This window comes from Camelina sativa, chromosome 17 (genome assembly GCF_000633955.1).
Source record: "Camelina sativa cultivar DH55 chromosome 17, Cs, whole genome shotgun sequence".
NCBI classification, from domain to species: Eukaryota; Viridiplantae; Streptophyta; class Magnoliopsida; order Brassicales; family Brassicaceae; genus Camelina; species Camelina sativa.
The window spans coordinates 29,291,198-29,318,270 of record NC_025701.1 but is presented as its reverse complement, the minus strand read 5'-3'; the positions used below and the strand labels follow the sequence as shown (position 1 = coordinate 29,318,270).

At 35.7% G+C, this 27,073-nt stretch overlaps 5 protein-coding genes across 6 annotated transcripts; 1 reads left to right on the top strand and 4 right to left on the bottom strand.

Annotated features, from left to right (window-relative positions):
- LOC104758273 (F-box protein At1g49990-like) lies at positions 4,367-5,766 on the bottom strand. The gene has a single exon (XM_019239131.1). It carries the CDS (start codon positions 5,750-5,752, stop codon positions 4,553-4,555), a length of 1,200 nt encoding a protein of 399 aa, XP_019094676.1. The 5' UTR covers positions 5,753-5,766; the 3' UTR covers positions 4,367-4,552.
- On the bottom strand, positions 9,617-14,705 carry LOC104758276 (DNA polymerase kappa-like). Its single transcript, XM_010481103.2, has 15 exons — positions 14,497-14,705; positions 14,169-14,341; positions 13,873-14,046; positions 13,649-13,772; positions 13,458-13,558; positions 13,263-13,349; positions 13,053-13,148; positions 12,530-12,650; positions 12,272-12,400; positions 11,905-11,996; positions 11,713-11,824; positions 11,040-11,610; positions 10,837-10,950; positions 10,254-10,679; positions 9,617-9,955 (listed from the first exon to the last, which is right to left on the bottom strand). Exons 1-14 carry the CDS (start codon positions 14,582-14,584, stop codon positions 10,655-10,657), a joined length of 2,007 nt encoding a protein of 668 aa, XP_010479405.1. The 5' UTR covers positions 14,585-14,705; the 3' UTR covers positions 9,617-9,955; positions 10,254-10,654.
- On the bottom strand, positions 18,333-19,475 carry LOC104758277. Its single transcript, XM_010481104.2, has 3 exons — positions 19,235-19,475; positions 19,088-19,134; positions 18,333-18,984 (listed from the first exon to the last, which is right to left on the bottom strand). The coding sequence occupies exons 1-3, from the start codon at positions 19,440-19,442 to the stop codon at positions 18,850-18,852; spliced, it is 390 nt and encodes a 129-aa protein (XP_010479406.1). The 5' UTR covers positions 19,443-19,475; the 3' UTR covers positions 18,333-18,849.
- On the top strand, positions 19,699-22,480 carry LOC104758278 (ATP-dependent Clp protease proteolytic subunit-related protein 1, chloroplastic-like). Its single transcript, XM_010481106.2, has 9 exons — positions 19,699-20,064; positions 20,552-20,667; positions 20,808-21,017; positions 21,127-21,231; positions 21,408-21,470; positions 21,582-21,693; positions 21,813-21,874; positions 21,958-22,140; positions 22,234-22,480. Exons 1-9 carry the CDS (start codon positions 19,830-19,832, stop codon positions 22,309-22,311), a joined length of 1,164 nt encoding a protein of 387 aa, XP_010479408.1. The 5' UTR covers positions 19,699-19,829; the 3' UTR covers positions 22,312-22,480.
- Positions 22,330-25,399, bottom strand: LOC104758279 (nucleobase-ascorbate transporter 4). Of its 2 annotated transcripts, none has more exons than XM_010481107.2 (14): positions 25,230-25,398; positions 24,998-25,095; positions 24,729-24,905; positions 24,548-24,648; positions 24,386-24,461; positions 24,236-24,295; positions 23,967-24,151; positions 23,787-23,883; positions 23,611-23,697; positions 23,462-23,520; positions 23,262-23,353; positions 23,102-23,179; positions 22,859-23,019; positions 22,330-22,764 (listed from the first exon to the last, which is right to left on the bottom strand). In XM_010481107.2, exons 1-14 carry the CDS (start codon positions 25,318-25,320, stop codon positions 22,546-22,548), a joined length of 1,581 nt encoding a protein of 526 aa, XP_010479409.1. In that variant the 5' UTR covers positions 25,321-25,398; the 3' UTR covers positions 22,330-22,545. The 2 variants fall into 2 exon arrangements, with proteins under 2 accessions (XP_010479409.1, XP_010479410.1); XM_010481108.2 differs by having other exon boundaries at positions 22,567-22,706; positions 25,230-25,399.

Below are 27,073 nucleotides of genomic sequence, written 5' to 3'. Positions count from 1 at the left end.
TGGTCCTGTAGTAACCTGTCAAACCAAGGAAACTCCTGATCTTAGTGATATTCTGTAGTCTAGGCCAATCCCTGATAGCCTGAATCTTCTCCAGATCTACAGAAACTCACTCTGCAGAAACAGTGTGACCCAGAGAACCCATCTCAAGCTGCCAAAAACTACACTTGCTCAACTTAGTAAACAACTTTTGCTCCCGCAGCTTCTCCAGAACTGCCCTCAAATTCACTGCATACTCCTTAGGACTCTTAGAAAATACCAGGATATCGTCGACGAAAATGATGACAGACACATCAAGAAACTCATGAAGCACACTGTTCATCAATCTCATAAACGTTGTTGGTACGTTAGTCAACCCAAAAAGGCATCTCCACGAACTCATAATGCCCATACCTCATCCTGAAAGCCGTCTTTCTCACATCTACCTCATCTACCGGTATCTGATGATAACTCGACGCTAGATCTACCTTAGAGAACCAAGTAGCACCCCTCAACTGATCCAACAACTCATAGATCCTAGGAAGAGGGTACTTGTTCTTCACAGTGACCCGGTTCAAACCCCGATAATCAATGCACAACCGGAAACTCCCCACAATGACACACTAGGACGGATGAATCCCTTACTTAACAAATCCTCTAGCTGCTTCTTCAGCTCTACCAAACAAACACTCCAGTATGCCGACATCAACTCGAAGCCACCTGAATGTCAACCCTCTTGTTCNAAAACATCTCTCGACACAATTACCTCTTGTGGTCCGAGTATAACATTGCAATGTTACACCTGCCCACTCAACTTATAATTTCCAACTGCATTAACCACCACGCAGAGAAATATCTGCTCCAACTGCATATGTCCACCTATCCGCCTCTCTAGGCCCGATACCTCTTGAGAATAATCTCATACCGGTCATCTACAACTGCTCCATCCTCTTAACATAAGGTGGAAAGTCCTCAACATCTGCAGCCCTCGACTGCACCCCGCCACATGCGGCACAACTGGAGCCTACACTGGTACCCCTCTCGGTAACCGCTCCAACAGCACGCCAACAGATCCGCCAAGCGATCATCTCGACCCTGGGCTCCACCTGCTGCAACCCCACACCTGGGTTCCCAGCACCCCCGGCACGCTCACCGGCTAATCCCCTCTGGTCCCTCCTGATACGCTTGCGACCCTCTGACGTACCTCCTCGTGGAACTCTGGACCACACACTCGCTGGCCTCGGGACCCGCCCGACAATGACCACGACCACGTCCCCGTCCACGACCAACAACTCAAACACCTTAACCACTGATCTTCCAAGAACAGAGGCTAACAAGCAGAAAACAAATCAATACCACACAAAGAAACATAACAATAACTCACCGTGGAATCTCATTGAAGGCTCGAAGAGGATGTTCTAGGACTCCATGCCACACACAATTGACTAACTCACATAATCAATCAAGACATACAAATCCCAAACATCTACAGCACAAAAGCCTAGTGAACCCAAACCTAGAACCGTAAGGGCTCTGATACCAAAATGAAACAACCGGCCTTTTTTTTTTTTTAATAATAAATAATAAATATAATATAATAAATAACTACAACTAGTGGTCCCATACCCACTAGCCACCTAACCACATTCACAACCAACAGTGGAACAACATACCAATAGATATCCAATAAACCAATAACCAATAAAATAATATCCAGTATTGATTCCAAACAGCATAATTCAAATAACCAGCAATCCTAACAATGCTCTAAGACTCAACTCTAGCAACCTAACAATGCCAGGTAAACAATCAATCGAGTCCCTAGAATATCCTCCTCTTCATTGCCTTTGATTCCACGATCACACTTTGCCTTTACCTGCACACCACAAACAACAATTGAGATGCGTAAGTATTATCACAAATACTTAGTGAGGCAATCCTCCCATCTACTAGGCTATACACACAAGCAATAAGATCTCTACATGCCACAAACAACAATCAAATAAACAAACCAGGCAATATACAAGGCATACAACAATCCGTCGTAGCTGAAAGAAGGGTGTCGACCGACACCAGAAGGTGTCGATCGACACTGACAATCTGGTGTCGACCGACACCATACTGGTGTCGACCGACACCCTGCCCGACACTCCCGAAAACCCTAGTTTGTGTCGACCGACACCTCCACATGGCATCGATCGACACTCGCCAAAGTCTCGAGCCGTCCTCGCGTTGGTGTCGACCGACACCCCAACTGGTGTCGACCGACACCGATGCCGAGCAGCGATTTCCCTCGATCAGAAACTCCGAATCTCGCCTCCAATCTTCTCCAATCCGCTCCTTGCACTCCCAGAAGCCAAACCCAGCCAAAACAACGACGAAATACCATAGAGAACTCAAAGAAACAACCACATAAGCACCAAATCACATAAAATCTAGAGATCTTAGCTTAGATAAGCCATGGTCATGCACTCACCTCTTTGCAGGAAGATTCTGACCAATAAGAACGAATTCCCTCACTCCTAGCAAGCTTCTACCACTTTCCCAGCCTCAGATCTTCCAAGAACAGCAAGGAATCTCACCAATCTCTCTCAAAAGCTCCAGAACCAACTCTCTCCTTTGTTTTTCTCTAAAAGCGGCCAAATAACACAAAAACACGACCCTAGGTCGTTTTCCCCCTTTTACAACTCGATTTTAGGGATTTCCTAAACCAACCACGCAAACCGGGCGGCAATTAAAATCGAACCGACCAAACCGGCTACAACTAGTGTCGATCGACACCTCCTGTGGTGTCGATCGACACCCTCACCAAAATCTCAAAATTCGGTTTGCGGGTGTTACAATGGGGTTTGGACCTTTTGGTGCCATGAACAGGTTTTGGGAAAGACAAAAAAGAGGTTTTGATGGAAGGAAAACCAAAGATAACATTGTGTGTTTTTTATTGTTGTTGTGGAGAAAAGTGAAGATGAAGATGAAGGATGAAGTTGATAGAAGAAGATGAAGTTGAGAGTAGAAGACAATTGTTGTTTAAAAAATAAATCAAGTCAAAGCATTTTGAGTCAGTCTTTTTTATTTTGAATGGTAATTCACCGAAGTGGAAATAGTAGTAAAAGAGGTGAAAATTTGGTTTAATGATAGATGATATAGAGATATTAGCAATTCATTATATAACTTACACATAACATAATAATCAATGCATCTAATTGTCCTTCTTTTCTTCTATTCCACATCTTTATTATCTTTGTGAATTGTTTTTTTTTTGTTTTTACATTAGATGCTACACTGATATATCATCATACTTAGATTATTATTATTATTTTTTTTGTGTTTTGTTAACAACATACATTGTACCCTAGTGACTCAATAACAACACTAATACAAATTACTAATGTGTTGCGTTGGTATAGGCCATAGTGTATGTTGTTTCAAAAATTAATGAATTAAATAGTATATAATTAAACCCTTAAAAGCAAAACATAAAAAGCTTTTCAGTGAATCAGATTGTAATTCTTATTTTAAACAAATTTAAACCAAACCAAAAGGATTTTTGATTTTTGTTTTTAATATTCATTTACCCATAATGTTTTTTTTTCTTTTGCATATGCATGTTGTGACAATAACAAGATTGCACCCAGAGTTTTTTTTTTTTTAATATGAAGCCCAAATGTAAAATATTCATGTACAACAAAATCTGGAACACGCTTTTAAACCTAAAGTTTCCAACTCATGTATCAGCTAAAACTCTCTTTACATATTCTTACACAAGAGTGTGTTGTCCGTCAATGATACAAGCTGGCGTTAAGTATACCTCATGTATGTCCCGCTCTTCTGCCAATAGAAATCACTTGTTTCTTCTCAGATCTAAAAGATATGAATATTCGAATAAACATAACTCTAAAATGAACAACAGCAACTTTACAAAAACAAACTGTTACGATGAATAATTGCAATTTTTCGTAAAACACACAACTAAAATTTTTTTACAGATTTTTTTTTGAAAAATTATTCAAAAAGTAAAATTGAAAAAACACAACTTTTAGTGACTTTTATTCGGATTGTTATTATATATAAATTATGTTTGAGAGAGGCCATAAATGTTTGGAAGATTGTAAGTGGTTTTTATAAATTTTAGTTTTTAGATTTTAGATTTTGAAAAAAGTAATTACAAATTAATGGAAAATTGAAAAATAAAATTCTAGATCAAAAACAGACTATTTGTTTAATTTTTCAGACTTGGTAGATCACTTTTTTTATCTTCTTTTGAATTTAAAATTTTTCGCTGAAGACTTTATGAGATCATTAGAAGGTAAAAGAAAAAATTACCGTTGATATAATTCCCAATGAGAAACCTTGCCAACGTCAACCTAGAATCACAAGTAAGAGACTGTGGTCTATATAAATAGGATGCATAACCAAAGATAACATCGCAGAGCTGATTGACCTTATATACTGATTAGTAAGCTAGCGATTATGTTATGATTATAAACCAAAATACATATTAAAGAGAGAAAAAAATAAGCTTTTGCAATAAGTAATTGAAATTTGAAAAATTACCAACTCCCTAAAAAAAGGACAATCAATTTGGTGGACGGGGCACCGAGTCCATCCACTGTGGAAGCACAAATTGGGATAATATAATGGGATATACATCGTGAGTAGCTTCCATATACCCATTACAATCACATGTGTTTATGCGACAACAGCCTTCACTACTAGTCCACTTCTCTGATTCTTGATGAACAATAAACTCTTGGGTCCGCAAGTTACCCGTTACCAAACAATGGTCTCTTTTACGCCATAGGTAGACGATATCAGTATCAAATGGATTCATCGCAATGGGAATACAAAAGGCAAAAGACCATGCCACGTTGATTTCCCGTGAAAGTTGCCACCATCCGTTCTCGGAGTTGTCATTCATCCGTTCTGTTTGAAATCGTCGTAAAATGTAGATAACATCTCCTCCTGAAGTAGTCAAGCACCTCTTACCATTAATTTGGTTAAATATACTAGGGTCAGGGAGAGGTATAACTTGACATTGATCATCATCTTCAGGGCCATAGAAGTCAAAAGATACAATGACCTCATGTTTAGTAGAACTACCTCTTCGTTCCCACATGTAAAGCGTCCCGTTGAGATTCACGGGAGGGTGGTTAACGGGACGAGAGTTTAAAAGTCTCTTCAAAGTCCATAACCCTGTCTCGGACGAATATACATACACTCTCCGTACATACATCCCCCGGTCTCTAGCTTCAACATTTTGACAAGTCCTAACGACTTTGAAGCTTGAAACGACGCCGGCCTTGTCCTCACGCGTTACCAAACCCGTTGCGGCACATGGACATGGAGGCGGAGGTATTTCAACCCATTGTTGTAAAACTGGATTACCAACGAAGGATTTATAACTGCGAGTCGTGCTCTCGAAGACGTCAATCCAACTCAATCCGTTGGAAGAAGCAACGTAGAAGTATTTAGTGGTGGTAGGGAGATTCGGAGGCGTGATATAAGAAGCTAAAGGTTTGGGAAGATTCCATCTCATGCATCCATGGAAGCTTATGGCTTCTGTAATGGGATGACTATAACCAGTTGGGAACATGATCGACCATGACGAAGAGGAGTTCCGGTGCAAAGAAGTGAAGACGAGGCGGAAGTAGGACGATTCTATTACTGTTTTCCAGCTTTTGCACACCAGTTTGAATCCTGCGATGCTTCTCAATGGGAACATCACGAATATCTCCACCAATATGGCATCTGGGATTGTTCTTACTTCGGTCTCCATTGGGATTTTGCTAAAGCTCGTATAAGGTGGGCATGTTTCATATGATGGATGAAATCTCTCTTTTATAATGTGGCTTTACGTTTCGAATTAAGTAACAAGTGTATGAAGATGGACAACAAAATTAGATAAAATAGAATTAGATAAAAATTTTAAATTTCTATTTTATATATATCTGTTTTAAAGATATATATCAATAATTAGATAAAATTATCTATACATTTTAATTAGATATACTAATGTCACTAAACAATGCTATTATTCTTAAATAAAATTATGAAACATATCTTTTCACTTTATTTCTATTTTTTCAAATAAATATAGAAATTTATTTGCATTTATAGATTTGAAGACATTATAGATTTTGCATTTATATCCTACAAAAGGAGTGATAATATACATTTATTTGCATTGTCTATTTAATTTTGCATTGCTCTTTCCCATTAGAATACCAATACTGTACATATGATTTCTTGGACTTTATAGAAAGAGAAAAAAATTATAAGATAGGAATCTTATATAATATGACAAGGTTTTTTTTTTTAACATTGCCTATCGATGCGACATTTGGCGTTTTATTTTTGCAACAGGTGTACTTTACATTAATTTGAAGTTTGATCTTTAAAATTTATTTATTTAGAAAAGTATTCATTTCTTTTATCTTCCACTACCAAATCTTTAATTATTTTCGTTTGTATTATTTATAATATTATTTTATAGCAAGAATCTATATAGTTTATTTTGGTAAAAACAAAATCGTTTTACAAGAATATATTTCATCTAATTTAATTTATAAAACGATTTATAAATTCCTTACTAATGTTCCTTTAAATTTTTTTACTCTTCGTCTACCAAATCTTTAATAATTTTTGGTTTTTAATTTAGTATTATTTCATAGTAAAAATCTCTATAGTTTACTTTTGTTAAAGAAAAAGTAATCTATTTTACAAAGATATATTTATTCTATTTTGTTTTTACGATTTATAAATTATTCACTTATTTTTTTATCACAACCGTAACTTTATTACTTAACTATTTTTATCGGTTTCACATGTCAATATTTACTATATATTAAACTATAATAAAATAGAGTTGTGAGAAATTATCATTTGGTACCACCTATTTTTTTAATATGTGTCATTTTTACAATTTTAATCAAATAAAAAGATACATTATTGCTAATCTAAAACTGAATTGTCTACACACATTTTTTTTAATTTGGGACATTTTATTTGTTCAGTTTTTTTTAGATTACATTTACTTCTCTCAATCAATTACCTTTATGACATTATGGATGGACGTTTTCTTTTGTTCAAACTATTCATGTTGCAATAATGTATATGACCAAATTAATTACAATTAATATGCTTTATAACTGTATTTATTGCCATGAATGTGATTACTCAGAATAATGTGTCAATAAATTCCTTACAAACTTCAAACAATGTTTAGTGTTTTATATAAGATCCAATGTTCACATGACTAATAATGAAGAAAATGATCACTCACTATATGTCTTTCTTTTCCCATCATTTCCCATGGTATTTTTTATTTTATTTTTTCTTATGAAGTTTTTTGTGAAAAAAACATGATGTCTGGCAGTATGATGATTAACAGATTAATTTCTCTATAACTATTTGAAGAAATCGTTTACAAAGCCATGTCAATGTTTTTTTTTTGGGTATCAGAGTTTTGTCAATATTTATTAGCTTCTTTCAAAGGATTATGTTTTATATAGTCATGATTTTAAGTTTTTGTATTGTTTTGTAATGTGGTTTTTTTTGTTGTCAATCATTGGGCCACAACAGGCCGGCCCATTAGCATAATCCCTACATTCATAGGGAGCAGGACTCGATCCCTGGTGTGATGGTGTCTTGTAATGTGGTTTTTTAACTTTGAAACTATAGTTAGAAGTCTTAAGTGATGAAGATGAGCCTAATGCTTGACTCCTAAAGAACAATCTCTTTGGCTTTGAACATTCACTCATAATATTATAGTTGTAAGTCCCTTAGATTTCTCCTCTTAAGTCCATTTAATTTATACGATTTATAAATTCCTCACTAATATTCCTTTAAATTTTTTTACTCTTCATCTACCAAATCTTTAATTATTTTTGGTTTTTAAATTAGTATTATTTCATAGTAAAAATCTCTATAGTTTACTTTTGTTAAAGAAAAAGTAATTTACAAAGATATTTTATTCTATTTTGTTTTTACGATTTATAAATTATTCACTTATTTTTTTATCACAACCGTAACTTTATTACTCAACTATTTTTATCGGTTTCACATGTCAATATTTACTATATATTAAACTATAATAAAGTAGAGTTGTAAGAAATTATCATTTGGTACCACTCTATTTTTTTAACATGTGTCATTTTTTCAATTTTAATCAAATAAAAAGATACATTATTGCTAATCTAAAACTGAATTGTCTACACACATTTTTTTAATTTGGGACATTTTATTATGTTCAGTTTTTTTAGATTACATTTACTTCTCTCAATCAGTTACTTTTATGACATTATGGATGGACGTTTTCTTTTGTTCAAACTATTCATGTTGCAATAATGCATATGACCAAATTAATTACAATTAATATGCTTTATAACTGTATTTATTGCCATGAATGTGATTACTCAAAATAATGTGTCAATAAATTCCTTACAAACTTCAAACAATGTTTAGTGTATTATATAAGATCCAATGTTCACATGACTAATAATGAAGAAAATAATCACTCACTATATGTCTTTCTTTTCCCATGGTATTTTTTAATTTTATTTTTTCTTATGAAGTTTTTTTTGAAAAAACATGAGGTCTTGCAGTATGATGATTAACAGATTAATTTCTCTATGACTATATTTGAAGAAATCGTTTACAAAGCCATGCCAATGTTTTTTTTTTTGGGTATCAGAGTTTTGTCAATATTTATTAGCTTCTTTCAAAGGATTATGTTTTATGATAGCCATGATTTTAAGTTTTTGCATTGTTTTGTAATGTGGTTTTTTAACTTTCAAACTATAGTTAGAAGTCTTAAGTGATGAAGATGAGCCTAATGCTTGACTCCTAAAGCACAATCTCTTTGGCTTTGAACATTCACTCATAATATTATAGTCACTAGAATATATTTCTAAGTTTATGTTTTGTAAATTTGCTTTGTTTTTCGTTATTAAAAGTTCTTTATCCCCATTACAAAAAAATATTTTACTTTGCATATTGATCAAAAGATTGAGCCTAATTTTACCGTGTAATGCATATATATATATATGGTGAAAAGATCACATTCTTCTTTATACCTCTTTGGAATCACTTCCCAAACTTTACAACATCCTTTTGCATTACACGGAAAAAAATTACACACTTATTGTAAAATATTTAATATATATATATATACACATATTGTAACCTCAATACTTTCATCATAGACATATGTCAATCGTTAAAGTGATATAAATTAACAAGTAGACTCACTTGTACAAAAGCAAAACTACTTTAATATTGCATTGGTATTTTTTGAGTTACCAATTATACCTCATGTCTATTTTCCTGTAACCCTTACTCCATCCGTCATTATGCTGAAAAAAACTACACCATTTCCAATGGTTTTCTATATTTTTTTTTGTTTGAATTTTATATTTTACATTTAGGATATAGTTTTGAAGAGATATGGTTTAATATTTAGAGTATAAGATTAAAAACATGATGCTATTTTAGTATTTTTAGAATTTTAGAAATAATTTGCTAAATTAAAACCAAAACTTATTTTTATCCAATATATATGAAAATTGTCCTTTTTTAACACACTAATAAATATAAACTCATAAATGTATGTATTTAAATTCTTTTCAATGCATATATAATATCATGTACATTTCATATATAATTTAATGAAATTTTATTTTACATACAAAATTTTTGATTTATAATCCACACATCGCGTGAGTAAATTTCTAGTATAAATATAATTTTTGGTCAGAAATTATATGGCGATATTCGTATGGTGTAGGCACAAACATGTACAAGTAATTTAAGAATGTGATTTGAGGAAAACTTTGGACCATTTCACAAGGAGATGATGGATATTAGCATCCATGCGAGTGCCAACTCCACCCCACACTAACATGTCAGCCATGTCTCCCATCGACGACCCGCTCACTTCTTTCACCTCTTCGAATCCAATTCTTCTGTAAAACCTAACCAACTGATACATGAAATATTCGGCTCGGTTCAGTATGTATTTGTATTATTAGGTACAAGTTAAACTGAATGAAAATCAGAATTAGCTCGTATTGGTCCGGTCATACAACCAACCGGGTATGTTGAATGGGATACCAAATTGACAATGGAACCGAATTTAATGTTAAACCCCTTAACCCATAGAAACCAAATTGACAATGGAACCGAATTGAAAGGTTCTATCTTAGATTCAGTTTGGTATAACCAAACCAAATTCTCAATTTCAATTTCGATTGAACGAGTAGAGAGAGAGAGAGAGAGACCTTGGAATGGTAGAGATCGGAGTCGTAGATAGCGAGAAGCTGAGCAGTGCTGCAACCGCAGTCGTAACCATGGCGAATAGCTACAGCTCCGACGTACAAACCAACTCCAAAAACAGACTTATCCATAGCCATCGTCTCTTTCGTCAGTCTTATCGTGTCCAAATGCAGAACCAAGCCGCGTCCGAACCATGGACGCACCACTCCCTCTGCTCTTCCCACCTCACCGCCTGTGTCTGCGTTCTTCCCCGTCACTCTGAAAAACGGTCCTAAAGTCTGGATCTTTAAGTCTAGCTTCCGAGCTCTTGATGACGTCAAGATGTCTGACATCGACGGTATGGATTTGGGATCGCCTAGGGAATTGTACGGTGAGAGATTGAGTTTCGGCGGGCTCAGAGCCATCTTCATTTCTTCTGTGTTTCGTTGCTCCTGAAAGAGGTTCAGATATATAATTAGATACAATGATGGGGATAATATAGGTAACAAAGACGACACGTGGCGTCCACCCAGAGAATCGAACGTTTCTAAAGGGAGCACTATTACTAACAAGGAAAGCTCAACTATGCACAACATAAACAAGGCTTACGAGTTTTGATTGCTCTTTGTGAAGAATGTGTGTATTGGGATGTATTTGCTACTGTCCTTTTGATCTGGTTTCTGCTTCTTTGGCTTGGAGTTTGCCTTTTCCTTTCCGAGAATCCTGATTAAGTGTTTGGTTATGGAAGTTTCAGAGAAGATTCAGCAGAGACTTGTGAGAACAAAAAGACTAAAATGTTAGTGTGAACTCACCTTCGTTTTGAAGGTGTCGTGGAAGAACTAGAGCCAGATTCTTCGTTTTGAAGTCTCTGAGCGAGATGAAAATCAGAGTGTTCTTGTCGTTCCTCAACAAAAGATGGTGGTAACTCTATACCACACAAGATGCATTTGTAGCCATCAACCCAAATTAATGGCTCCATCTGCGGAAATACTGAGACTGCTTCGGTGTTTTGTGTATAACAATTATCATTCATTGAGTGGCTCGTATCTCGTTTGCACTCCTTGTGTTTTATGAGCAGAGCATCTCCTTCCAATACTTGTGGCCTTTCTTCATTTTCCATACATTCCTGATTTGCAGTTACCTCTTCGGAATCGATATGGGACCGTTCTTCATATTCGACAACATCCTTCAGATGGGCATAGCTTGTCTCATGGGAACCAAAGGATAAACTCCCTCCCTCGTTGTTACTAGCATCTATGCCAAATGACTCACTATCATCCAGATCTTGCCTTGAGGAATCCTTTTGAACGATGAACTTTGTAATAGTTCCTTGTGAAGGATCAGAATTGCGGATTTCGTCAAGGAACTGAGACATGCGCAACCCTGCATATACGCAGATCAAATTCTAGAATTTAGTATATAGGCTAGTACATTTAATATTATGTTTCTAAAGAAAGAAGAACAACCAACACTATAGAGCCATACCTATCAACCTTACGGAAACAGGAAGTTCCGCCTTCAACAGCTTTGTAGCATGCTTTAGTATATCATCGCTTGAACATGTGTACCTCTGCAGGCTAACAGCTCTGCTCCTGATCTGAGGATAGCAGATTGTCAAGCTTTCAGAACAAAGATGGATTTCAAATAGGAGAAATAATATAAATTTTAGACGAGCACCTCAAAGGAGGCAGTTTTTAGTTTAAGTGTCAATGTCCTTGCTGTTAGACCCTCCTTTTCCATGTCTTGAGATAGCATTTCTGCAATTTCAGCTGCCCAATACAGAAGAGATAACAATTCAATGGAAATTATGTCAAAGCAAATCTTTTACGCCAAATAAAGATTCGTTAAAGGCAAACAGGTTAACCTAAGATTGCTCAATAGTCACTACCCCAGGAACATACTTTTGATTTCAAGTAGTCTTGTTAAACAATCCGTTCTTCTGTTAAATTTCTCTAGATTCGTTTATAATTGGTTTGCCTTTGATTATTGAGTTATGTAGGTCTTATGAGAGGTAAAAAGAAACACGAATACGCAATCTACTCACCCAACTTCGAGTATAGCAATCTTTCATCTCCTGTCGCAGAAAATGTCCTCTCACTGCTAATACTTTTACGAGACCTAACCCGAGGGGTGTCTGTTCCTCCAAGCCCCAGTCCAACCGACAAAAAAAAGTCTACAAAATTTTGCCGAGCAATCAACAAAGAATGATAAGTTAACATGACTTCATAAGTAATGCCTACAAACAAACAAATTGTTCGCTAGAAAGGATTAGTAAAAAAAAGGAAGCAGGAGATGCTGCTACCTGCTGAAGACTGAGAGAACAGTGCATAGAGAAGAGATCCCTTCTGCACCATCTCCTCACAAGTTTTAATTCCCAAAGCATCCTTCAGAATATGTTCAGTAACCTTACCAATTCCACCGATCTGTTGACCAATTTCCAACTGAATTAATCAGACTAATAGACATAGAAACACAGTATCTTTTCCAAGCAAAAAATTTCAACTCAAACTCTAACCGACTTTACTTTCAAAAACCTAGGCTAATGGTATTAGAACCTCATAAAGAACCAACCCCCAGCCGTCACAAACAATGCGAGGTTTTTTTTTTATCCTGTACCAAACAGAAACTAAGTTCTGGATGGCATCTCTACTACAACCAATACTCAAAGTTTCAATTGGATATAATCTCGCCAGCGTAAAGGACTTCTATGTAGCAAACTAAAAGATCTGGGAAATAAGTGGAGTGCTAGTTTATCTTTATAGACTTGAAGAGAAAAAAAGCTTCCAACGATTTGACAGCTAAGGCAACAATACGGGAACAAATACCTTTCTCACGGGAAGGGAAGATATGAATGTCATGACAGTTGATCGGTCATTTTGTAGAACAAACTGTCCATTAGGCTTGTTAATGTCTGAGCAAACCTGAAATATAGTAGCGCTAGATTAGGAAGAAATTTTGTAAATTGTAACATGGAAAATAAGAAAAAGGATAAATTTTGGAAGAAGTATAGTAGGTTATGCACATATGAGGAGAACCTTGGCTAGCAAGCGGTTTGCGGCTACTCCAGCACTGCATGTCAGCCCAGTCTCGGAATAAACAGAAGATCTAAGCTCCTCAGCAATCTGAACAAATGAAGAAATAAACAGGGTACAGTTGCAGCGTCAGCCAGAAATTCTCTCAAAGAAAGATACACCATCACAATAGAATGCATCTCATGAGCTCACACTTACTTCTGCACCTGAAAGACCTCTTACTCGACAAACCTCAGTTATGTCAAGGTAGGCTTCATCCAAACTTCCAGCAATGAAGTTAGGATCATAGTTCCCAAAAACTAAATGAAAAACATATATGCAAGTAAGAGCAGAGAAACGAGAGAAGCAGCAAGAATAAAGCTACACATGTCAAAAGAGGAACAACTAACCCTTTCTTGTTAAGTCACTGTAGTGAGTATACTTAGTGAAATCTACAGGAACAAATATCAAATCTGGACACAATTTACGAGCAATGAAGCCAGGCATTGCTGCACGGACCCCAAACTTCCTTGCCTAAGAGAGATAGTAGAAACTTAACTATGAGTACAAAATCGTAAGCATAAGTTGTAGCAAACTATTTATCATCCACCAGTTGAAAACAAGAGCATAATACCTCATAATTAGCGGTGGAGATCATGGACAAGCCTCCAACAGCCATAGGCTTTTCCTTAAGCGAAGGATCACTCAAAGTTTCAACAGCAGCATAAAAAGCATCCATATCAACATGCAGCCAAATCCTGGATAAGTCACGGGTAGCTTCTAGCTCTAAGATCCTTCTATCAACCACCTTCAAAAAGTAAATCTTACATATAGTTTACGGCTCACAAAACAAAAGTGAAAGATCACAGAAACCAGTATTCACTATCATAGCCAACTATTCCTCAAAAAAAAAAAATGGGTTTTACATACCTTTTGATAATTAGATAAATCAGAAGAAGAGAGCTTTTCACATCGATAACGCATGTGGTCAATCTTTTGTTTCATAAGAGCATCTTTACGTTCCTCATTCTGAAAATATTTGGACCCTTTACTCATTTCATAGACAATCCTCTGTACTTTCTCCTTATCAACTCCCTCCATTCCTACCGAATATACACATTGACGAGTTTTAGGAACTTAATATATAACCGCAAGACCCACGAATTGATCAATCCTCCAGATTTTTCGGAGTGATTCTACTCAGGACGACAGATTAGTGAAAGAAGAAGAAACCCTATTGGGGGTGGGGGAAACAAACCGGCTTTGGCGTTGGTGAAGACGGTGTTGTAGGATTCCCATGGCCGCGACGAATTGTTGGTGGATGATGATGATTCGCCATTATCCATCTTCCTCCTCCCTCTAAGTCTTCTTCCTTCTCTACGAAGCTTGAAACAGTCTGCTCGCCGAATATTTTTTTTTATTTAGAAGGTGTATCGGAAAAAGCCCGCCCCGATTCATAGCCGAACCGATCCGAACCGGTACTATTATTAATTTGAATAACCGAAATAGTTTACTTTATTTACGATTTAACGCCTCAATTTTCAGCTTTCTACCTTAAAATTTTATTTTGTCTCAAATATTCCAGAGGGATCCATAGTAGCAATTATGTTTGTTCAATTTTATTTAGCAATTATGTTTGTTCAATTTTATTTTTTTTCTCCTCCAAAAGTGTTAATCTGGATTTTGGTTTCAAATTTTTGGTTTTTCATAATTTTTTTTTGTTTTTATAAATCCAACTAAACACATTTACATACGTTTAAACTTTAGCCTTCAAAAATTATAAATTAATTTATCTTTTGAACAATTTGCTCTCATAATCATGCCGTGTAGATGACTCTGTTTTATTTGGTGATATATAAAAGCTTTGTGTTTTATAATCTGCGGCCATGTTTTATTTGACTGTAGTTAGAAGCTATCAATGTCTTGGTACTCTTGACTAAGTCTGAAAGCAATCAATGTCTCGTTGATAATGGCGTTATTCCATTGTTCGTCCAGCTTCTTAGTTCTGACTTGGAGATTTTGATTTTTGTATTTGTAGTTTCTATTGATCACATATTATACCAACAAAATCAAAAATATGTAATAGCGCAGTGGATTAGTTTATAAAATTTCATCTCGTATTTTGTAGTATGTCCGGGGACTGTAATTAATTTTTTTACTCTGATCCGTAAATATTTCACTATAAAAGTGTGATGCATTTATTTTTTATATAATACTCTACTATATTTGATTACGGTAACAACTGTAGTGTGATTGTGTGACTATAGCGATTGTAGCTTCTAAAATAATATTATTATATCATATGAAAATAGCTTATTTTGTTATATTAGATTAAATATGATTTGTTGTTTATAATCTAGTTAAGTTTCTATATTTGTCTGATTTTAATTTTGTAATTTTATATTTTTAATGATTAATTAAAATTCATCTTTTATTCTTCGTTTAGTCAGGTTGAAAGAATGAGACTTTGTGGTTAATCTCTTTCTCGTACATAAACTTCTCTTATCGATTAATATTTTAATTCGGGTTTAATTGAATTCTTATAATTTGGTTTAAAGATTTTTGGTTTGATGATAAAAAGATAAGCTAAATCTCGATGGCCGGAATTGGCAGATAAATTAAAAATGAAAGACTATACATCTAGTATATCTTCCAATCAAATGGATATGGAATGAATACATTTCAAAAATTCAAAGTTTGGTTTTGATTGATGGGAGGATGAACTCTTTAAAAGAGAACTCAACTGAAATTAAACGTTTTGATCACATATTAATTGCGTAGCTTATAGAAAAATAATATATGAAAATATCTTATTTAGGTATATTTGATTAAATATGAGTTGGTGTTATTTGATAATCTATTAAATTTTGTAACTAAAAATTATGTATGAAAATTATTATTTTAATTTTTTCACAATATGCGATACGAATTAGTACAAAATTAATACAAAATTGATTGGAATATATAACAAAATTTAATTAATCATTAAAAATACAAAATTGGAATCAGACAAACATAAAAATTAAATGCAAGAAAACAGTTTTCTAAAACATAATGTATCTCTAACAATAATTTAAGAAAAGTTATTTATCGGTTTGATTGCCATGATGATTGCATTGGAACTTTCACCATTTCTTCATGTTGGTTTGGTTGTGATTTTGTTTCCAGAATCATCTCTTTCATTTTCAATATATACATAAAATGCTGGATCATTTATTGATCGAATTATAGATCAAGAAGCTCATATTGAACTTTGAAATGTATTCATTGAACATACAATAAAACTTCTATAAATTAATAATGTTGGGACCATGACATTTTATTAATTAATATGTATTATTTATATTGTAAATATATGATTATTAATTATAGATATATTTTTTAATTGTTTAAATTTTTTAAATTCTGAATTGAGACAATTTTAACAAAATAAGTTTACGCTTTCAGATGTTGTAAATTTTATGATTTTGGAATGGAATTTTTAATATATAGAAAAAATTATTGACAAGAAATTACAAATACTATAGACAATTTCACTTATACAAATGACATACATAAATTCAAATTTATAAAAATATTAAATGTCATATTTTAATAGTCTATCAAACTTGGCTTTTTCAAAGGTCTTTCAAACAGAAACTTCTATATTTTAATAGTCATACTCATTGTTGACATTTCAGGATCTTACTCTCACTTGTAAGATCAGTTTCTCTCATATCTCTATCTCTGTTTTGAATACTCTGTTTTGGTCATTCAATAACATTAGAGAACTTAGAGAGATAACACAAAGAGATTACATTTTATTTTCGGATCTCAAGGATACTTTCTTACAACACACACACATCATACTTATACTACTTCTACTAGTTGCACCTCCCACATACTCCCATACTTAAGACCATCATGACTCTTACACATTAGACCATACTCCTAGTTACTAACCCTTACACATCATAGGCTTGCTTTCTTACACAAGCCACACTACTATTACAATAACTCTCTTAGCTAGGCTTTAACCAAACAAATGACTAAGTCACAACACAACTTTCTACTTTGTCTTGTTCTTGGTCTCTTGCTTCTACTTGCCGAGTCCATCTTCCACATGGACCACCAAAACATCTTTCTTGGGCCTAAATCAAGTTGGTGGCCCATGACAAAACACACAGGCTTGTTGACATTTTTCTTGTCGTTGACTCTGCTTCTTCTTCTTCACGGAGCTTTGCTTCTTTTTCTTTGTTCTTTGACTCACTGATTTCTTCTTTCTCTTTGTTGCAGATTTAATCAAGAACTCAATTCTCAACATTCATACTCATTTTCATACTCATACTCATACAGTCATACTCATACCTTTATATTCATACTCAGTAATTTTTATATGCTTTTAATTGTGTTGTTTTACATTTTGTATTGTTTCTTGTACCTAAACTATGTTGTTCTTTGGGGGAAGAAATGTTACAGAGTATTTGAAGAAGACTGAGGAAAACAAAGCCAAGAATGATAAGGAGGTATAGAAAAAGGTTTCCACCTTTGTAAAGCCAAGTTTGAATGTATTTGGTGTAAATTTATGAAAACATTCCAATTGTCATAACCAAAGACGTTTCCACCTTTGTAAAGGTATGAGTATGACACTCAAGAATGAGTCACGTGTATGAATATGCAGTCTTCATTTGGAGAGCAACACTTCAGCAACTCATAAAGATCACATAAAGTTTTGTAGTAAAATATTCTTTGATCGGCTTACCAAGTTTGGACATCTCTCGGCTCTGTGTCACTCACAGATAAACTTAAAATAATTGGTGGTAGCTTACTGTATATGATAATTTACATATACTTTATTTTGTTTGATGCATATCATGACATGTAATAACAATTGGATTTATGACTTGTGTTTAATATGAAAGTATATCAAATAATTAAGTTAAGTAATACGATATGAGTTTGTTCTTATTTGGTTTTAAACTCACTAAATCAAGCTCAAAGAGATTGCTGGAATAACTTGATAGATGCAAGAAACCCATAAGAATGCTTACTAATGCTTTTGTGCGCTCTATCTTGTGATGCAAACAGGTGTGGAGGTTCTTGAGATGATACCGCTAGTGAAAGGGCACTGTATTTCTGGTCCCGGTGGAAACCATAAAAGATACTACAAAATGTGTCTAACAGATAACAGTTCAAAGAATATAGCAACCGGGAACGCCGTGGACAAGCTTATCCACGAGTAGCTAGCAAGACAGGTTCAAGCAACATCCTTGACTGGAAACGCAGAAGGTTTAGGCTCTTTCCAAAAATTTATCTCCCATGGAGACGAGAGACTACTAGCTTCAAGTCACTTGTCCACTCCACTCTCTTGACTCTGTCATTGCATCCACAAGACTGAGCTTGCATTCTGGTACTCCGTTTTTCGAACATATTGAGAAAGGGAAGAAACAGATTCAACCAAAACTTAAAAAGATTTTAAACTACTGAGCTGTCTTTTTTTACGAAAAATTTTCATAGACAAACAAAAAGTTATCATCATCATCATCATCATCATATCAATTCATCATCATCATCATCATCATCAATTCATCATCATCATCATCATCATCAATTCATCATCTTCAATTCGTAATCATTTGTTGGCTTTGAGCCATTCAAGAATCCGTTTCTCAGACTCACTGAGCTCTGCTTCTGTCTTTCCCTTTATAGATCCTTCAACAAACTCAAAATAGTCTTTATAATTCCTCTTGTAATACCCGTCCAATCTCTGTTTAATTTCTCCCAACATGAACAGAAAAAAAAAAAATCATAAGAAAATTTCAGATAAAAGATAACAAAAAAATGCGTTTTGGTATATAACTCTTTAATACCTCCTTATCATTCTTGGCTTTGTTTTCCTCAGTCTTCTTCAAATACTCTGTAACATTTCTTCCCCCAAAGAACAACATGCTGAGTTTAGGTACAAGAAACAATCAAAAAATGTAAAACAACACATTTAAAAAGCATGTAAAAATTACTCTGGAGAAGTTGATCGCTGGTGGTCAAAGCGGCTGCGATGAAGGAGGAAGAGGAGAAGAGGACGTTTCTGCGTCCTAAATCAGCGGTTCGAGCGGCTAAAGAATCGCGTTTGGTATCGTTTCTGCGTACAGATTGAACATTGGAAGAAGCATATTTGTTAACCGTTACTGTTAAAGCCATGAGAATGCTTTGGCCTACGGAACTCATCTTTCTCTTCTTCTTCTTGACCAGAGGATAAGATTCTCATTTTGTATCAGTGTCTTCTTATCTTCACTACAGAGAAACAAACAAACAAACAACTTTTCATTTATTTTTAAAAAGCCCCTAAACTATGTAACTTTACAATATAAACCCTTAAATCTAATTCAAAAATAGAATTCAAATCCTAAAGACAAAACCGGTTTAACAGACCGATTCTGGTTCGGTTCGAGATTTGACTGTTACAGAGTACTTCTTACACATCTTCTTCATCTGACGATAGCAAAAATGACAAGCAATCCCTAGTTTCGCCTTAAAAATTTCCCAAAAAAGCTTCGTTCTTTTTAGTCATCATCTTCTTCTTCATCTTCTTCTTCGTTGGTTGCTATATCGGAGATGGCGACTTCTCTGTTTTCTCCTCTTACTTCACAACTCAACCATGAAGCTGTCTGTTCCAAGTTTGTGCTACCCAAATCGTCGTTCATGTCGGGATCCAAGCTTTTTTCATCGAACATGCCTTGCTCTACTGTTCCTAGACGCACAAGAAGATCACGCTGCTTTGCTTCTGCTAAAGATATGAGCTTTGACCATATCCCTAAACAGTTTCGAGGAGACAATCTCAAAGACGGAGGTTTTCCTTCTCTCTCTCATCTCATCTTTCTTAGCTTCTCTCTCTCTCCTACTGATAGATTTGTTCTTAGGTCTCCAACTTTAAATTGAGTCATAAAGTTTTGTATTTTCCTTTGATTAGCTTACATACTAAGTGTTCAGACGATGAATCGATGCAGCAAAGATTGTTTCTTTGGGGGTTTAGTTCCGTTTGCAAATAAGTCGATGTTGTTTATCATCTAAGTTTGTATAGCAAATCTCTATGGGCTTTTGCCTTCTTTAATGTCTTAACCTGGAGTTAGTTAGTTTCAGACATACTAATCTCAGTAAAATGAAAGTCTTTTTTTCTTGATAAGTTGTTGTTTATGTAATGGAATGGCGAAATATATTAGCTTGATTGCTACAATCCTTGGTTGGAATGAACTTTATACTTAGGAGAACTCTGTTTTTCTTTTGTGCTCTATTTATATTTGACCTGACATACTGTTTTACTTCGCCTTTTTGTTTAGTGATGCAGAACTACAAGAATGTACCGCAATATTTTTACGGGCTTAATCCAGCTCAAATGGATATGTTCATGACGGAGGATAGCCCTGTCCGTCAGCAAGCAGAAAAAGTTACAGAGGTTAGTTTTTCTCTTTAAGCCTTTCTTATCAGTCTATTTACAGTTACGAGTCTGGAAACGGCTAAATAAAAGGTGAACAAAGTTGAATCTCAAATATATGAATCTGGACTTGTTTGTTTGTTGTGCTACTTTGTTAACAGGAAAGCATCTCGTCTAGAAGAAATTATTTGGACAATGGAGGGATATGGAGTATGTCCGGTATGAATGCAGCAGATCCTAGAAGATATAGTATGAGTGTCCAGATGTACAGAGGTGGAGGTGGCGGAGGAGGATCTGCAAGACCAAGAACTGCTCCTCCAGATTTGCCTTCTTTGCTATTGGATGCTAGGATATGCTACCTTGGGATGCCGGTAAGACCGTCATGTCTCTAAAACTTGTTGTTAAACCCATTTCTTTGCTATTGTGTTTCCTCTCCTCTCAGTTAATACATCTTGCTCTTTTTCTGTTTTTGACTTGTAGATCGTACCTGCTGTTACTGAGTTACTCGTTGCCCAATTTATGTGGCTAGACTATGATAACCCAGCGAAGCCCATCTACCTATACATAAATTCACCCGGGACACAGGTCAGTACAAGAAGTTTGATAACATATTGTGTTTTTGCTGGTAGTTTTCTGGCATTATTCTGATATGCTTGTCACCTATTACGAGCTATCAATTCGGCTTTTTTCCTTTTGCATATGCCATGTCACCTATTATGAGCTATCAATTCAGTTTTTTTCGTCTTGCTTATGCTATGCAGAATGAGAAGATGGAAACTGTTGGATCAGAAACAGAGGCTTATGCGATAGCTGATACCATCTCTGTGAGTCATCTCACTAAACTGTCTAAGCATTTATCTATATTCTGAAGATAAGTTCATCTAGTGTGTTTTCTTTGCTGATTTGTGTCACCTTTTTTTTGTGTGGTATAAAAGTATTGCAAATCAGATGTATACACTATCAATTGTGGGATGGCTTTTGGTCAAGCAGCAATGCTTCTTTCTCTCGGGAAAAAAGGTTACCGTGCTGTACAACCACATTCATCAAGTATGTTTCTATTCTTTTAAATATTTGTACTCTAACTTTGCATTTAGATCGTAATAAACATATGCTTTATCTGTTGCCCACTTGTCTAAGCTTCTAAATTTTGATGGTTGATGGTGCAGCAAAATTATATCTGCCAAAAGTGAACAGATCGAGTGGAGCTGCCATAGATATGTGGATAAAGGTGGCGCTCATATTCTTTTACTCTTCTATATAATTCCTTTTCAAGTTTCTTCACCTGTACTGTAATGAATAATCCTCTGGCAGGCCAAGGAACTTGATGCGAATACCGATTACTACATCGAGCTATTAGCTAAGGGAACAGGGAAATCCAAGGAGCAGATCAATGAGGACATTAAGCGACCGAAATATCTCCAAGCACAAGCAGCCATTGACTATGGAATTGCAGACAAGATAGCTGACTCACAGGATAGTTCCTTTGAGAAACGGGTAACTTTCAAATTATACTTTACATTCATCGAAACCAAGTCATCTTTGTGTTGCCTTCATTCATGCTAAAATGGAAAATATATCTTGGTTTAGGATTACGATGGGACTCTTGCACAGAGAGCCATGAGACCTGGAGGAGGCAGCCCAACCGCTCCAGCCGGACTAAGATGATCAGTTCCCACCAGAAAATAAGAGGTTGAATCTTGATTTTCCTTGTCACTCTGGGATATGTAGCTTTTACAATCTATATGCAAACACATGTAGTAGTAACATACAAAAGTGTTGCAAAAAGGAAAAAAAAAACATCAAAAGTTCTCTAAGTGGAAAGTTATTTGCGGTATACATATATATCTCTAGATGCAGGTTTCTCACTCTGAAAACCCCGAGTTTTGGGTTTTGGGATTTTCAGAAAGAAGGGAAGAATCTGTTGAGGTTGTAAGGCAATGCGTAAAACTCTTCTGTTCGTGTATCAGTGTGGTAGACTCTGAATTTCTCCCACCAATGTCTTCCACTGTCTCTCCTCACCGAGGCATGTCCATAGCTATGAGTACAGTCCAACAAAAATGCTGCCATTATCCCAACAGTTGCAGCCGAAGAGAATATCACTTGCATTATTACATTGAACTTTATTGTTGGCAACACCAGACAAGAATCAGTACACAGGACAAGACCAATAAAAAAATGATAATGAAGGTTTCTGTTTCTCTTGGACACTTACAGCAGAAGTACGAGTGTGAACAGGTCCACGACCAGAGATGAATAGATATTCGGTGAAGTATTGTGCCACAGAGAGACCGATGAAGATGGAGAAGCCGAGGATAAATTTAGTCCTAAAGCTGTTTAAGTTGCAGAATTGAAGAAGGCCGAGTCCTGCAGAAGCTGTTCACAAGGTCACCTGCTTAATCTACATTATTTTTATAGAAGCTAAAAGGATCAGAACGACTTTGCTTGTAATACATACCAACATAGGCGAACAGAACACAGTACACAGCTGCAAAGATCGGTAATGGTATCGATGCAAGAACAGCCCCAAACTTCCCTGTTTTTCACCAACTTAAGCAGTCAATTACAAAAAACAAAGACCAATTGTTTCGGAGTGACTTCACGGGTTTGAGCATTACCGAAAATGGAGAAGAAGATCATGAAACCTGCAGATATCTGAACCACTCTTCTGCTCCCAACCTTCGTTAATCCTAGAAGCCCTGTATTTTCACTACACATGACAAGAACAAACCAAAACAGAGTTTAAGATCCGTAGTCCAAAAACTAGTTTTCTTGATTGAAGAAATACTTCACAGCAGAAAGAGAATGGTTCCATTACACCAAAGCTGTTGAACCAGTTGCTGTTCCAAACAGTCCATCCAGCAAAACGCCTATGCCCTGTTTTATATTCAGTTCCCACAAAGCACACACATCAGACTCACATACTAACATTCTTGAAATCAAACCTTATATAACAATCCGTTTTACCTGCCATCCAATACCACGGCTAAGCACCGAGGGAGGGATATGTGTTGCGCTGCCAAATCTTGAAGCAGCGATGAAGGAACCTGTCGTCTACTCCATTAAACAAAAGACAAGGTGATCTTTCAGAAAGATAAGTCCTTCTGTAAACCAAAAAATGTGAACTGAAATGGTAACAAAACCTCAACAATCGCCACATAAGTAGCTGCCATCATTGCGAATGCATCGCTTCCATGAAAACTTGGACGTCCCCATTGCAATGGATATGGAATTTTCACCCTAAGAAAGAATGATAAAAATTTGTCAAGAGAGCCTATCTCTGAAACAGAGGATATCCAGTGAAATATGGAAGATGATCAAACCATGGAGAAGCACTAATGAGACCGGACCGGTCTGTTCGACAACTGAGTTGTGTATTGTCAGGTCTTTTATCGTAAGCTCCAGCTGCTGTCAGAATCTCTGCGTAAGCCCAAACGATCGCTATTGTGAACAGAACAGCGAATTGCTCGCATATCGATCTTTTACACTTGAACAAGTGAGGAAGATACTGAAAACATTCATACAACCACTGTCAGAGACTTATGAAATGATAAAGGTATTACAGAAAATATCACAAAATTAACCAAAAAACCTGAGATAAAATTATCAGTATGATCAATGCTGGGAGTCCAACTTCTATACATCTCGCAAGCTGCAACAAAAAGACTTAATTAAGCTTCTCTCTCACCCTAAAAAAAAATCCTAAACCAATTCGATTATTTTTGCTTGCAGTTAATCTTACCTGAGGAAACGCAAAGGCGACAAGGCCAACGCCTGTGAGAATCACGAGAGGAGCAGCCGAAAGAGGAGTAAGAAACCTGAAGTAAAGAAAAAAACTTTAGAGCTAAAAGGTTTCTTGTTCCACAAGTAGTTAGACAAAGCTTTAATATATTTTTCTCCGGACCTGACCAAGATCCTCCACAAACCAAAGAAACCCATAATCATATGACATATAGAAGCAATGATAAGAGCTCCTTGAATTGCTCTCATTGTCTCCTCAAATCTCTGCAATGACCACACAAACTTTTCAGTTTTCGATTTACAAATATCTTCGAAGAATTAAAGAAAACGGATTGTGATCTAACCAGGTGAGGGTGAAGATAGTAAGTGAAACGGTAAGAGAAAGTGATGTAAAGAGCAGGGATGACGTAGGCATAAGAAGCTCCGATGACGACAGGGAGTCTACTTCCGAACAAACTCTGTAACAACGTGTTTATTCCGGACACGAACAACACTGTGTTGATCACTTCTGCTTTCTCTACCTGAAACGTCGTACGTTATTTTTACTGAGACAACTCTGTTTGTGAATTTGGTATTAATAATTTAGATGAGATTAGCGTTATATACTGCTTACGTCGCCACCACCCATGAGAGGGACAAGTATGGAAGGTATGATTACAGTAGCACCAAGCATTACAATGTAATGTTGAAACCCAAGAACTATGCCTTCCGCTGCATTATATTTGTAATCATAGCAAACCTCATCAATCTGTTAGTACTTCTAACATATACATCATCTTTCATAAGTCTACTGCTATAAATAAACTATTCACACACTAAATGATAAATAAATAAAAAGTGCATACGCCAATTTGGAGAGCTCGATACACAAAACTCGACTCCTGGAAGCTGATCTTTAACTGGAAATGGTGCAAAATCATCGTTCTTTGTCGCCATAACTATTTGTTGCTGCTGCTCTCTCTCTCTCTCTCTCTCTCTCTCTCTCTCTCTCTCTCTCTCTCTCTCTCTCTCTCTCTCTCTCTCTCTCTCTCTCTCTCTCTCTCTCTCTCTCTCTCTCTCTCTCTCTCTCTCTCTCTCTCTCTCTCTCTCTCTCTCTCTCTCTCTCTCTCTCTCTCTCTCTCTCTCTCTCTCTCTCTCTCTCTCTCTCTCTCTCTCTCTCTCTCTCTCTCTCTCTCTCTCTCTCTCTCTCTCTCTCTCTCTCTCTCTCTCTCTCTCTCTCTCTCTCTCTCTCTCTCTCTCTCTCTCTCTCTCTCTCTCTCTCTCTCTCTCTCTCTCTCTCTCTCTCTCTCTCTCTCTCTCTCTCTCTCTCTCTCTCTCTCTCTCTCTCTCTCTACTCCTCTTTGTGAAAGCTATAAAATTTACATTACGGCTTTGCTTAAAACAGATTCAGAAGTGGTAATTAAGCGTTAGGCGGGCAACTTTGTTGACTCTTTGTTGCTTTTCTTAATTTATGTTCTTGTGTTCTCGTGCACGTAATTAACCACTAGCTAATGCAATATGTAGAAAAATGAACCGGATTAGACCACTGGTTTTGACTTAGCCAGAATTTCCCACTTGTCTAGTATATGATATTCTAGTATTACAAAGTCTTTAAGTAGCAAATTATTCTCATCTTAATGCCAAAAAAGTATACAACTAACTCCATCCACCACTTATACATTTTCTTTTTTACCAAGTTCAAAAATGACTAATTGGTATGACTTATTGTTGGCTTTGATCAAAATAAAATTAAAAATCGATAGGATAGTATTTAAGATTTAGCTACATTTAATTTCAATTTAAGTATGAAAGAATTACTCAAATGTTATTCAAAAGTTGGTTTGTTACTCATATCTATAAATCTTTTAAATATTATATAATTACAATTTAACTCTTGGGTTTAGTTTTTCGATTTTGAGTAAAAAGATAAAAAAAATACACATCAGCAAATTAAAATACACATCAAATATGATTTAACATGTCATTACGCAGTTTTTCTTCAGATCAACAGTTATTTTTTTTTTTTATCAAAGAGAGTGAAAAACAGTTTTCACTGTTCACAAACCGCGAAAAAAAAAAGAACTCTTCTTCGTCGTCTCTCGTTGCCGGTGATACTCTGTCATTGTCCACTCTGTCGCTGTCATTGTCCACTCTGTCACCGTCAATCTCTCGCCGTCTTTGCTCACTCTCTCTCTCTTCGTCGTCGCACTCTCTTTCTTCGTCGTTGCTCTCTCTCTCTTCGTCGTCGCACTCTCTTTCTTCGTCGTCGCTCTCTCTCTCTTCGTCTTGTTCGTCTTCGTTTAAACGTTCCGGTATGTGTCGACTGTTTAGTTTCGAGTTTTCCGGCTTAATGTGGGTTTTTATCAATGATTTACGGTTGATTGTCGCCATCGTTAATAATGGCTGATTTGTTAGATCTATTCGATTCAATGGCTGATTTACTTTTTGTTTTACATTGCGGCTCTGTTATTTTAGGGTTTACGACTGATTTGTTAGATCGATTTGATGGCTGATTTACTGTTTGTTTTATTTTGCGGCTGAGTTATGTTATGCTTTGTGTATGAGTTTGTTTTATGTCATGACTGATTTATTTTATGATTTACTTATGAATTATATTATTTATCAGATGTCGATGGTGATTTTTTCTGAAGAACAAGCAAGGGATTACCTCTCAAGACTATACGCTGAAGGAAACTCTAATCTAGAGTTT

Bases quoted from the DNA above. Each gene is read 5' to 3' on its own strand.
- LOC104758278 (XM_010481106.2), top strand. From the start codon at position 19,830: ATGGCGACTTCTCTGTTTTCTCCTCTTACTTCACAACTCAACCATGAA. The intron at 20,668-20,807 runs GTTAGTTTTTCT...CTTTGTTAACAG, and splicing joins AAGCAGAAAAAGTTACAGAG to GAAAGCATCTCGTCTAGAAG. The intron at 21,471-21,581 runs GTGAGTCATCTC...GTGGTATAAAAG, and splicing joins CGATAGCTGATACCATCTCT to TATTGCAAATCAGATGTATA.
- LOC104758277 (XM_010481104.2), bottom strand. From the start codon at position 19,442: ATGAGTTCCGTAGGCCAAAGCATTCTCATGGCTTTAACAGTAACGGTT. The intron at 19,135-19,234 runs GTAATTTTTACA...GAAATGTTACAG, and splicing joins CAGCGATCAACTTCTCCAGA to AGTATTTGAAGAAGACTGAG. The intron at 18,985-19,087 runs GTATTAAAGAGT...GAAATTAAACAG, and splicing joins AAGCCAAGAATGATAAGGAG to AGATTGGACGGGTATTACAA.
- LOC104758279 (XM_010481107.2), bottom strand. From the start codon at position 25,320: ATGGCGACAAAGAACGATGATTTTGCACCATTTCCAGTTAAAGATCAG. The intron at 24,296-24,385 runs GTAAGATTAACT...TTTTTGTTGCAG, and splicing joins TCGCCTTTGCGTTTCCTCAG to CTTGCGAGATGTATAGAAGT. The intron at 23,354-23,461 runs GTAATGGAACCA...TGTCATGTGTAG, and splicing joins ACTGGTTCAACAGCTTTGGT to TGAAAATACAGGGCTTCTAG.
- LOC104758276 (XM_010481103.2), bottom strand. From the start codon at position 14,584: ATGGATAATGGCGAATCATCATCATCCACCAACAATTCGTCGCGGCCA. The intron at 13,559-13,648 runs GTTAGTTGTTCC...TTTTTCATTTAG, and splicing joins CAGTGACTTAACAAGAAAGG to TTTTTGGGAACTATGATCCT. The intron at 11,825-11,904 runs GTGCTCGTCTAA...TGCTATCCTCAG, and splicing joins TAAAAACTGCCTCCTTTGAG to ATCAGGAGCAGAGCTGTTAG.
- LOC104758273 (XM_019239131.1), bottom strand. From the start codon at position 5,752: ATGGAGACCGAAGTAAGAACAATCCCAGATGCCATATTGGTGGAGATA.